Below are 12,673 nucleotides of genomic sequence, written 5' to 3'. Positions count from 1 at the left end.
ATCTTTAATTAACAAATTGGTTAGTGGCTTGGAAATTTTTGAGAAGTCCTTGATGAAACGCTTGTAAAATCTAGCATGCCCTAAAAAACTCCTAACCCCTTTTACGTTAAGAGGTGGAGGTAGTTTCTCAATTGTATCTATTTTGGCTTTATCTACCTCAATTCCTCGTTCTGAAATCTTGTGTCCTAAAATAATTCCCTCCTTGACAATGAAGTAGCATTTTTCCCAGTTCAGAACTAAATTCACCTCTTTGCATCTCTGAAGGACTTTGGAAAGGTTCAGAAGACAAGAATCGAAGTCATTTCCATAAACTGAGAAATCATCCATGAACACTTCCATAATCTTTTCCGTGAAATCTGAGAAAATTGCCATCATACATCTCTGAAATGTAGATGGTGCGTTGCAGAGTCCAAACGACATTCGTTGATAAGCATAGGTACCAAAAGGGCATGTAAAGGTGGTCTTTTCTTGATCTAGCGGATGTATTGGAATTTGAAAAAAAAACTAGAATACCCATCCAGATAACAAAAGTAGGAATGCTTCGTCAATTTTTCCAGCATCTCATCGATGAATGGTAAGGGGAAATGATCTTTCCTAGTCTCCTTGTTTAGCTTCCTGTAATCAATACACATCCTCATCCTGTGACTGTTCTTGTTGTAATTAACTCATTATTTTTATTTCTAATCATAGGCATCCCCCCTCTTGGGGACCACATGGACTGGACTCACCCATTCACTATCCGATATAGGGTAAATGATCCCGGCATCAAGAAGTTTTAATACTTCATTTTTCACCACTTCTTTCAAATTTGGGTTTAGTCTTCTTTGATACTCGATTGAATTTTGATATCCTTCTTCAAGCATAATCCTGTGCATGCAGATTGAAGGACTGATCTCTTTTATGTCATCAATGGTGTACCCGATTGCTTTTCTGTGTGTTCTCAGCTCCTTGATCAATCTTCGTGCCTCCATCTCGGTCAAATTTGCATTAATTATTATTGGGAAGGTGGAATCTAGACCAAAGAACGCATATTTAAGGTTAGGCGGCAGAGGTTTTAACTCCACTTGAGGTGGTGCAATCTCAGGCAATGCTGGTTCCTGTTCTAGTAGCCGTATTTCTTCGGTTGCCCCGACTTCTTCTGGCGCTCCCTTGATTTCTTGAGTCATTCCCTCAATATCATCCAAGTCCTCCTCTACACATGATGTTGAGGTAGATATCAAACCTCCCGACGATTTTAGTAAGACTTCTCCACACCAAGGAAACATTTTTTTTACATCTTGGGAATGCATACGGATGAACTCCTCTAATTCTCCCTGAGCCTCGCTCTCTACGTGCCTTGATTTATTTTCATCCATCAACACTCCCTTATCCTCTTCTGCTTTAATCGGGTGTAGAGATAAGTTAGCACGTCTTGTCCTGACCACTCGCTGAGATTTGACACCACCATATGGATTATTTCTTGTGTTTCATCCAGACTTTTTTTCATGAGTGCCCCCCAGCTGCTGTGTCCAGGAGGCTCTTGTTCGGGAATGAGAGTCCAATGTAAAATATGTGAAGAACCAACCAACTCTCAATACCGTGATGTGGACACTGATATAAAATTGACAGGTACTTATCCCAAGCTTGATGCAATCCCTCTTCGTCACATTGCTTGAAGTGCAGAATCTGATCTCTCAACTAAGCAGTTCTTTTTGGAGGAAAGTATCTGTTTAGAAATTGTCTCTCTAATTCATCCCACGTCTTGATGCTTCTTGGCGGTAGAGTATTGAACCAAACCTTTGCATTACTTCTGAGACTGAATGGAAAAACTATGAGTTGTATTGAATCAGCCGGAACCCCCTCAACTCTCAGTGTGTTGCAGTAGCTGTGGAAATCCAGGAGATGCACGTAAGGATTCTCTGAATCTAATCCCCCAAACTGATTTTCCTACACTTTAGAGATGAATGATGGTCTGAGCATAAAATTCTTCGCCGGGATTTCTGAAAACACAATGGGTCCCAGCTCTTTAGCCGACTTTGGTGCTCCATAATCCTTTAACATTTATCAGCCATCTCTGAACTCCAGTGTTGCTTGGAATGCCTTTTGTAGGTTTCTTCTCCTCAGGAAGGTCCTATCAATCTCTGGGTCAAACGGCAGGAGTTGTCCTGAAAGGTTAGCTCTTCGCATGCAAAAATAAAATATGAACTATAGTAAAGGAGAGAAATGCAATAATGTTATTTTTGGTGTTTTTAATAGCAATGCAGAAAGTAAAGAAAAAAAACAAGAGTGAAATTATTTATCCCTAAATGCAAACGAAAGTAAAGATAAAAGAAAAGAAAACAATGTCTAATCTAATCTAGTGTGACTATCACCAATGTTATAGACGCAGTCCCCGGCAACGGTGCTAAAAACTTGTTACGATTTCGCAAGTGCACGGATTCGTCGTCAGTAATATAAAAGATTGTTGAACACACAAGGACTGGTTATAGGTACTAGCGAAGGCACACTTAGGATTAGCTACACTATCGATGGTTGTAAGTAATGTAAGAGAAAAGATTGGGAAGCGAGGAATGAGAACTAGCAATGAGAGGAAATCAACCTTGTTAATGGAGAGTTCTAGGGGTTCGGTTTCATTGTGGTGGTATTGATGTTTCTCATACTATCCTATACTCATTGTCCTTCGGCATGCATTCACCGGAAGCTAAAGCAACTATCTTTGAGCACCAGACAAAAACAAACCCTACGAAATCCTGTCACGGTTAACCCCTGTCACCAGGGCACCTCGGTAGATCGCAAGGACATAACTCTTACTGATGTTATCAAAGATAGAATTAAGAAACTAGGTTTGGTCTCTTACTTCCTTGCGAAGGAGTCACCTCTCCTTTCGAGGAAGTACCCTAGATGTCCGTGAACGGGTTACCCCTGTCACTAGGGCCTGTCGGGTGTACGATCTAAGGTATCTCCTCTACGAGGTTGGCAATTCCTGCACAATCAATCAACACGACAAAAGGATCGAGGAATCGAAACAAAGCAAGCGAAATCATTCAATGAATATAAACATGTTCTGAGTTTTACATCAAGCCAATCCACAATTACTCCCTCGCCCTAGAACAAAGACTCTACTCCATAGATGCTAGAGAAGAACCTGAAGACATGGTGAATCTAAACATACAATCCTTAAAAGCGAAGAGAGAAATAAGAAGTATGCTTATCTAATGACGATGAGTGATCTCCGGATCCTATCCTTTGCTTCTGGAGTTGAGGTGGTGATGGAAGGTCGCTAGATCGATGTCCTGGACGGCGTGGAACAGCACCCGAATGAATCTCCTCTTGACGGAGCACCCCTTTTATAAGCTAGGCTATGGCGCGGCGGCACGAACGTACAAGGATGGCACGGTCGTGCCCTAACTGGGCTCTAGATGCGCTGCACGGCCGTGCCAATTGGCATGGTCGTGTGATGCTGGGGCTTGGACCTAGGGACACGGTCGTCCAGGGTCGCACGACCGTGCGCTGCTTGACCTCGGTCATGGGGTGCATGACCGTGCAGGGTTGCATGACCGTGGTCTGCTTCGCCTCTGGTTTGGCCGCACAGCCGTGCATATCTTCCCTTCTGTTTGGCCACACGGTCGTGCAAGGTTTGCACGACCGCGTTCTCTGTTTCGCTCTGGTGCGTCGATAAATGTTGTTTTCGTTCCGAAAGTTGTCCCTGTCAACACAAAGTTAAACAAAGAGTAGATATCTGTACAAAATAGTATATGTGATGAATACATGATAAAAGAGGCGATCATACAAAGAATACGTACGTATAAAGCAAGCGAATGTGCGTAAAAGCATGCATAAACCATCATAATATTTACGCACATTACTTGGATGAGTGGGAGATGTAAGAAATGTTGGGACCTTAATGCCCGACTAGAGAAGGTGAATAGTCGATCATCCACGGTGTTCACTTCCTACACTCGTTAGCACAAAGGAATATAAAAATACGAGTAATATGAAAGCTAACTACTAGAAGACTATAAAGAAATACAAACAAACCGCTAATACATTTATTTACGTGGTTCAGAGATTAGGGCTCCTACTCTATGGTTGTCTGTAAGGTGGACGATTCCTCAATCCGTTAGTGGATTAATCCTCGACAAACTCCAGCTAGCTCAATCCTCTTTGTCGATGGAGAAATCTCACCACAACTCGACCAAGATCTCTTGGACTACCTCTGAGCTTGGGAGACTCTATTAGAGGTTAACCACCTCTAATTTCGTCTCCCAAGCCAGCCAGCCCGAGCTCTATTAAATAGAGCTTGGGAGGAAAACACCAAGCTATTTTCCTATTACCAGTCGACTAGTCCTATGTGGAATTCGACCATTACAACCCCAACGGCTTGATACCAATAGACTGGTCCATTTTGGTTGAGAGAACAGAAGCATTCTGTTCTCTCCCAGTCCAACCACCAGTCGATTGATACATACACCAGTCGACTGGTAAAGCCTAAACCTAAGGTTTTACCCCGAGTACAATCACTTATGTATTCGTCCTCGTCCGCACAACCTTGACCTTCAGATGCTTCCTCTATTAGCCTTGCGCCCCTCAGATGCTTCCTCATCCTTCACGCTTTACCTTCAAGAGGTTATTTCGGCTTTGTCCTTGTTGTCAGGTCTTCTATTGCTAAGAGCTCCTCGCTCCGGGACTTCAACCATGTCAACTCACACTTGGACTTACGTTGTCAAAATTACATATTTCGACTTACACTGCTAAGATTACATACTTGAACTTACACCGCTAAGACTCCACTTGGACTTTTACCATTGCTAAGATCACAATTGGACTTTGCCTTATTATACTTACATTCTGCACACTCATAAGAGCATATTAAATACAACAAATAATCTAACTTAATCTTTTGCCCAAACAACAAAACCTAAGATCACACAGATTGCTCCAACAAAAAATGGGAACGTGGGCATGCGCATGTTGCCCACTTCCTTTGGGACAAAAATGTCCCTTTTAACCTTGGAATAATTTTCATTATAAAGGGAGCATCCAAGGACGAATTAGGAGGCTTTTAGAACATGAGATTTGTTTCTCATCATAGGAAGAACATCCAAGAGAAAAGGGATTTGGTTTATAAAATTATGGAGAGCTTTCCGATTATATGATCATTTTTTCGATAATGAGCAAGTAAGAAATTTATTCTTCATCTTCCAGAGATCACTTCACTTCGGGATATCACTATAAATATTTATAGATTAAGAATTTTTTAATATTCTTATTTTTCATACTTTAGTTCCAACATTTTGCTCCTGAGTCTACGATAAGTATTTGTAGGTAACGTTTGAATAGTTTCCATTAAAATATTCATTTATAAGAAAAGATTAATGTAGAAATTAAAGTTGAGGGGGTTTGAATTTAACATAATAAATTTTATACTCGTATACTTCTATATATCTAATTCCTAAAGTCTCATTTTTAGATATGAATATTTTATCTTATCTTATACATTAACATAATATCCCTCAATATAAAAGAGAAGATTGAAGGAATTTAGACACTAAAAATTAAAAATATTTTCACTAGATTGATATTAAATTATAAAGACTACAAGAATTGAAGTGTTTTTACTAATTTGATCATCTCTCTTTTAAAAGAAAAATGATATCCATGTTTTTTTTATTTGCAATGATATTTCATTTTGAAATAGTTACAGTTATATCTTAAATAATTAAAAAATAATAATAAATAAATAATAGTCAATCAATTTGGCTCAACTATATAGTTGAAAGAAAAAAAAACAAACCTAAATCTTATCATCTTTTTGATGGTCTCAGTTAGCTCCAGTGATAAAAAATGGCAAAATACGAACTGTTCTTATCGTATAGGAAGAACTAGGGTTGTTATAGGTCTGTTGGAAACTAATAAAAGAAAGTGAAGAACGAGGTTGGTTACTCTTGAGCAAGGAAGAAGAAAAGAGAGTAGGAGAAGAAGAGAAAAATAATTAAGCTATGATTGGAAAAAATAATAAATGAAGAAAAGGGAAGAAGCCAATGGGATAGAAGAGAATAAAGAGAAAAAAAAAGGAAATAGTGCCTTTGAAAAAAAAAATCAAACTCCTTCTATATCAATTAAACTGATTTAATCCAATTAAATTTAGTTCAATAATTATAATTTAGTTAAATCAAAATTAAATTAATCTTGATTTAAACCAACATATTTCTTATCCTTGCATAAATTTTATTTGATTTTGATTCATCTATTTATTTATTTTTATTAAAAATAATATTTAACTAAATTTATATAGATTAATTAAAATAAAAAGCTGGTTATCCCACTACTACCTTAACACACATCCATCTCTGTTTATAAGAGATAATGTGTTAAACTAAGTAGAGACGGATTTTAAGCAAGGCTATCTTGAGCTCTAGCCAACTTTTTTTTTTTAAAAAAATGTTACTTATGTCAATTTTTTACTTAGCTCATTAAAAAAAAATACCTTCCACATCCAAAATCCCCTTTAATTCTTGAATCCGTCCCCCAACTAACATATTATTCAACCTTTAGAATTTTAAAAGTTTGACCTTGAATAAGGATTTCACTCACTATAAACATCATCTTTTCTTAAAGACAGTGAAAAAGAGAGGAAAAACTTAACCAAAAGTTTGAGGGTTGAAGTCTTCCAATCTTTATCCTACTTCTAGATATTTTTGGTCACATGCATGTTAAGTATGATGAGCATAAGAGTTTTGAAAATGTTTTCGTTACAAGAGCTTATAAACAGAGCCCCAATGAATCAATTTCTTCCAATATGTTGCAAACACATATGCCAAACAAATGAATCATCTTAGCAAAAATTAAAGACTTGCATCGTATCCATTGATTGTCCTGGGGACATCTAACAATTATCGATAACAAACTTTAGGTGTCTTTTTGAAATTTGGGACAAACTTTTGCTACTTTTATAAATGTGCATATCTCCGTTTCTTTTGGAATACTTTTTGTTAGTTTTATAATTTGTGTCTTTGTATCATTTCTATTAGGAAGGAGTTTTTTGGATTGATATAACTACACATACAAGGGCAATAATACTCTCCACTCGAGTCATCATCCACCATGCCACCAAAAGCGGAAGAGAGAGGGGGGAAAAAGTTATTTCAATAATTTGACAAGAGCAACTCAATTGTGTCACTTAGTGCCAACTCATTTAATGGGCAAACTTATCCCTTGGGATTCTACGATGATTAGGATATGAAGTGTTGTCGCATGAGATCTTGGAGTTGAAACTTGGTATATCCGAGCATGTCTTCCCCCATATCTTACCACCTACACTAATGATTAGTAATCATCCGTGATTTATCTTCTCCATATTAATCTAGAGACGTATTGACAGGAACACTGGGACGAACGAATCCATTTTACCACATTTAATGGACAAACTTTTTAAGCATGATCATAGCCATCAACTAGTGACTCACTTCGAGCTCAAATCAAAGTGATGATAGTCCACTTGCAATCACTCTCCTTCTATAGACATCCACTTGCAATCTTTATCATTCAATTTGAAGGCCCTCAACGAATATGAAATATATGAATGGATGACATGAAAGAATACTAAGATCTTTACTTTGAAACTAACCTTCGTAGCTATCTTTTAAGGTAACCCTAACTACAGTTGGCTTACTAAGCCGATTGACTTATATTACCTATAATATTAAGATGGCTGTTATTAGGGTTAGCTTCAGAAAATGATGCGGCAATATTTCTAACGGTATAATTTTTAACTTAGAACTGATCGGAATTATACTTTGTTAATGGTCGTATGTGTATGTAAAATTTAAAAATCTATATTTATTATAAGATAACCGATAACCATCAATTTTTAGGTCCAAATCAAATTCGATCGTTCAGGTCCTTTTTGGTTTACTATTTTTAGTGATTTTATTTTTATAGTATTTAAATTATTTTTTGATATTTATGATATTTAGGGGCTAAAAATTATTTATATCTGTCCTATTTTATTAATTTACAAAATTTCTTTTCTTTATGAACCTGGGAATTAAAGTTTAAAATTTAGGATTTTTTTTTAATCTTAGGATCCTGTGTCTATACAATACATATCAGTGATATGAAAAAGATACTCAATTCTTAATAAAAATTTTCTTTCTAGCTATACATATATATATCTCCTGTTTGTGCGCTGAGTACATGGAAATTGGGGATGTGACATTCTCTATCGCTTCCGGGTGATCTCCGCAGTGACGTGGGCCTCCGATGAATCTGTAACAAAGTCGGGCGGGGAAGGGGTTCCCGGCGACGACCCTCCGACGTTCAAGTAAGACGATGGCGAGATTAAACAGAGGCAGAATAGAGAGACTGTGGCTATAGTAGATGAGGAGAAAAAATCATACCTCCGCCGAAGTCGAGAGGTCCTTATATAGGACCCCGTAGAGGCGCGTGTACGCTTCCCGAGGCATGCACGCTCCTCAAAGCATGCCTCAGAATGGCTATATCAGAAAAGCGTGTCTGACGCCATCTGGTGGTAAGGATCGGGGGCCCACAAGGAAGGGGTCAACGACACGAGAGAGTCAAAGCTCCGACTGAGGGGGGAGGAAATCACCTGGCCGACCGGCCGGAGTAGATCCCGGGCCGACACGAAGACAGCTCGACCTCGGGTCGAGCTTCCGACGCTCACAAACTCCCTTATAGAGGAACCGCTATGCCGAGTGGCCAATCTGCTCGGCCAAACTGCAGAACAACTGGCTTGTACCCCATCCGAGTATGTGACCAAGCGGCCTTCTCGCTCGGTCCGAAGTGCATGTATACCCGAGCGCCCTGGAGGCCGAGCGACCAGCCCGTCCGACCCTATTAGAGACAAAAGGCTTAGAAGAGAACAAAAGGGACAGCTAGTGATATCATTCTCGAGACATCTGCCGCCGACAAACAGCATGGTCGGCGGACGGGCCGTACCGAGGATCGTACTGGGGAAGTTTTCGCTGTCGTGGTAGAGATATGCTCGGATAGTTGCGGTATGACGTCGACACGCTTTTCTGACACAACCATTCTGAGGTATACTTTGAGGAACGTGCACGTCTCGGGAAGTGTGCACGCGCCTCTACGGGGTCCTATATAAGGACCTCCTGACTTCGGCGGAGGTATGATTTTTTTCTCCTCATCTACTGTAGCCACAGTCTCTCTATTCTGCCTCTGTTTCATCTCGCCATCGTGTGACTTGAGCCTCGGAGGGTCGTCGTCGGGAACCCCTTCCCGACTCGGCTTTGATACAGGTTCATCCGAGGCCCACGTCACTGCGGAGATCACCCGGAGATAGTAGAAAGTGCCACGTCCCCAATTTCAGATACTCAACGCACGGACAGGATCAATATATAACCTAACCTAAAATCACAACGAGTTAATAATAACAAGAAAATTACACAAAAAATCATTATATATAACAACAACATATAACAAATCCAGTATAAATTTATTGAAACAAATAACTCACTTCTTTACTGTTGAATCTTTAGCTTTAAAGTATTCTTTTCCCCTCTAATTTTTGTTTACTCTAAAAACTTAGTCATCAAGTCAAGTCAACTCAAGTCTTAAAATAAATGGAGGAGCAACATAAACACGTAGGCTGTCGGCGTGGTGAATGATGCGTAATCCGACACTCTTAAAGTAATATTGACTTCATGGACAAGGTCATATATTGACTAATGTTAAGTCAAGTCAACTACTGTAGCTAAATGGAACTCATTGTGTTATAGAGAGTATATGAATAAGATAATTGGTTTAGCACAACTACACCTAACAAGATATTTTTGACAGTTTCATTATGTTATAGAGAGTATATGAATGGGATTCGATGAAGAAAGAAATGTTAGCAAAAATAATACAATGCCGGAGATTTTCAGGACTTAGTAGAATTTAAATGACATGAAATAAATTTAACTTATTTATTAAAATGATCTAAGCTAATAATCTCGTAAAATGTTGGTGTCTGTCAAGTGCTGAACGTAGGCTTAACAGTAGTCGACCGGACGAATAGGCTAAGGCCAACCGAGATCAAATGAAGAATCTGACTGAGTTACTGTCGAACAAATTGGGCCCTAAATTAGAGAGACTCATTCTCCAAACATTTATTCACACTATTAATATGTATGAATCAATCAATATAAATCAATCAACATACCATAAAACTCTTAATATGGGATTAAAATCTTATTCACAATAAAACCTCTTTACTCTCATATCTCTTATATATATATAAAAAAAAAACATGTATGATGAAATACATGAGTCCTTCGACATAACCAATTGAACCCATCCGACCGAAAACTTCTTCTATAAAACTAGTGATCTTTTCGCACCACTTGCCACTATAATAGTATCGCTTTCCTTTCATTTCCTTTACTTTCCTCCTCTCAATGGATAACGGAGAAGAAGTCCATGATGAGAGAGAGTCCATGATCATCCGCCGTGATCAGCTGAGCTTCAAAAACATCTTCAGATCATTTTCTTTTCCAAGGCAAAGGCAGCCCTTCTCTGACCATGCATTTGGGTACTCCTTCACCGCACCTAAATCCGGCACCACCGGCGGCCGCTACTGCCGATCCATCCGGTCTCATTTCTGCACCCCCCTCACCCTCATCACCATGAAAATACTACTTCAAGTCGCGACTCCGTTGAAGTGGCTTGGCCTCGTCGTGGAGTTCCTCCTCAACTTGATCTCCCTCAATGGTGGAATCCTCGGCTTAATTTGGAGGCTCATGACAGGTTCGATCTAGTTTTATCTATATATATTAATTCTCTCGATGAAAAGATCGATATACTCATGGGGGTTTTAATTAGCATCGATCGTTCTCAGTGAGGGTTAAATTTCCCCGGCGCGGAACCGCAGAGTTCCGATCGGTGCTGGCTTTCGTCGACGACCGGGTGGAGCTCGACGGGAAAAGGTCTCTCAATAACTACTTCACTCCCTTAATGGAGCTCAAAGATCACGGCGGCCTAGGTGACATCAATATCTTCGATCTCACAATGATGGCCGCCAAAATTTCTTATGAGAATGCCGAATACATTGAGAATGTCGTCAACAATCACTGGAAGGTAGATACAATTAATTAAATTTATAATATTTTTAAGAGATTTCAATCGAGAATTATATTAATCCAAAGTTATTGATGCAGATGCACTTTGTTCGATTCTATGACTGCTGGAACAGTAAGTCGATATATATATATATATAATTAATTAAGATTTCGATCGATATGTATTTTGTAATTCTTTTGCAGAATTTTTGGAATCGAACGGAACGCAGGCGTTCATCTTCTGCGACAAGAAGGAGGACGCCGACCTGATTGTGTTGGCGTTCCGTGGCACCGAGCCCTTCAACGCCTACGACTGGTCCACCGACGTCGACCTCTCCGTCATCCACGCCGGCAAGCTCGGCTACCTCCACCTCGGCTTCCTCAAGGCCCTCGGCCTCCAACACGAAGAAATCTTCGACCTCGGCTTCCCTAAGCACCTGAAGATCGACAAGCCCGCCAAAAAGCCCGCCGCCTACTACGTCCTGCGAGCAGACCTATCGGACCTCCTCACCGCCCATAGGAAAGCGAAGATCATCGTCACCGGCCACAGTCTCGGCGGCGCGCTGGCCACCATCTTCCCGGCGATCCTCTCGTTCCACCGGGACACGGGCTGCGCCGGCGCCGTCCTGAGCTCCTTGGCCGGGGTGATGACGTACGGCCAGCCGAGGGTGGGCGACGAGACGTTCAAGGCCTACTTCGAGTCGCTGATGCAGGGGAAGCTCTACGTGCGCATGGTCTACCGGTTCGACCTCGTCTCTCGCATCCCCTTCGACGACTACGACGAGGACAACCGACTCTCGCCGTTCACCCACTGCGGCAAGTGCATCTTCTACAACGGATGGTACCACGCAAAGGTACGCACATCCATCCATCGATCGATCGATCGATCGACCGACCGATGAATCAATTACTAAATTCGATGGGTACGTGCAGGTGCTCGAGGAAGCTCCCGAGCCCAATTCGATTGATCTGGTGACGGCGGTGCCGAGGATGTACTTGAGCGTGTGGACTGACCTCTTCAACGCGCTGTTCGCCCTCAGGTTCAACGAGGGAAGGGAGTTCGAGGAAGGGCCGTGGCTGATCCTCTTCCGGCTCCTCGGCGGCCACGTCTTCCCCGGCGGCGCGTTTCACAGCCCTAGAGACTACGTCAACGCCACGAGGCTAGCCAAACTGGACCAGAGAAGCTCAGCTCTGCTACGATCCAGCAAAACGATGGCCGAAATAAATTTGCTTAAAGAAATTAATTAAAATCTGATGATATTTAAAATAAATAAAATTGTGGAGCTGCTGTGGTACTACTATTTCTCAAAATCCCGATAAATATAAATAGTTAAATTATTTTGAAAATTAGACTAAATTAGATTTTTTTTTAATTATTTCAATTTATTTAATTTTATATCGATCATAAAATTTAAAATTTGATTAAACCAATTAAATAAAAATCTCAATAATAATAATCACTCAATCTGATTTAAAAAAAAAATTGATTAATTTAAGGGTAAATTTACATGTAGCCCCAATCATAAATTCAACTTTGCATGCAGTCCCCATTGATCAAAATTTTTGTTTCCACTCTTAGTCAAATATAATAGACACTAATGTACCTAATTGCCCCTGAT

The 12,673-nt window shown here is 40.1% G+C and overlaps 1 protein-coding gene across 1 annotated transcript; it reads left to right on the top strand.

The window, feature by feature from the left end:
• The first annotated feature begins 10,342 nt into the window (after nucleotides 1–10,342).
• Nucleotides 10,343–12,401, top strand: LOC121988674 (triacylglycerol lipase OBL1-like). Its single transcript, XM_042542226.1, has 5 exons — nucleotides 10,343–10,743; nucleotides 10,835–11,073; nucleotides 11,154–11,187; nucleotides 11,259–11,908; nucleotides 11,988–12,401. The coding sequence occupies exons 1-5, from the start codon at nucleotides 10,395–10,397 to the stop codon at nucleotides 12,300–12,302; spliced, it is 1,587 nt and encodes a 528-aa protein (XP_042398160.1). The 5' UTR covers nucleotides 10,343–10,394; the 3' UTR covers nucleotides 12,303–12,401.
• Nucleotides 12,402–12,673: the final 272 nt, after the last annotated feature.

This window comes from Zingiber officinale, chromosome 6B (genome assembly GCF_018446385.1).
Source record: "Zingiber officinale cultivar Zhangliang chromosome 6B, Zo_v1.1, whole genome shotgun sequence".
Classification (NCBI taxonomy): domain Eukaryota; kingdom Viridiplantae; phylum Streptophyta; class Magnoliopsida; order Zingiberales; family Zingiberaceae; genus Zingiber; species Zingiber officinale.
The sequence above is the reverse complement of the archived record's forward strand: the minus strand, read 5'-3'. Positions and strand labels throughout refer to the sequence as shown.

Excerpts from the sequence above, each read along its gene's own strand:
- LOC121988674 (XM_042542226.1), top strand. The coding sequence starts at position 10,395 with ATGGATAACGGAGAAGAAGTCCATGATGAGAGAGAGTCCATGATCATC. Across the intron at positions 11,188-11,258 it reads ATTCTATGACTGCTGGAACA|AATTTTTGGAATCGAACGGA; the intron begins GTAAGTCGATAT and ends ATTCTTTTGCAG. Across the intron at positions 11,909-11,987 it reads ACGGATGGTACCACGCAAAG|GTGCTCGAGGAAGCTCCCGA; the intron begins GTACGCACATCC and ends GGGTACGTGCAG.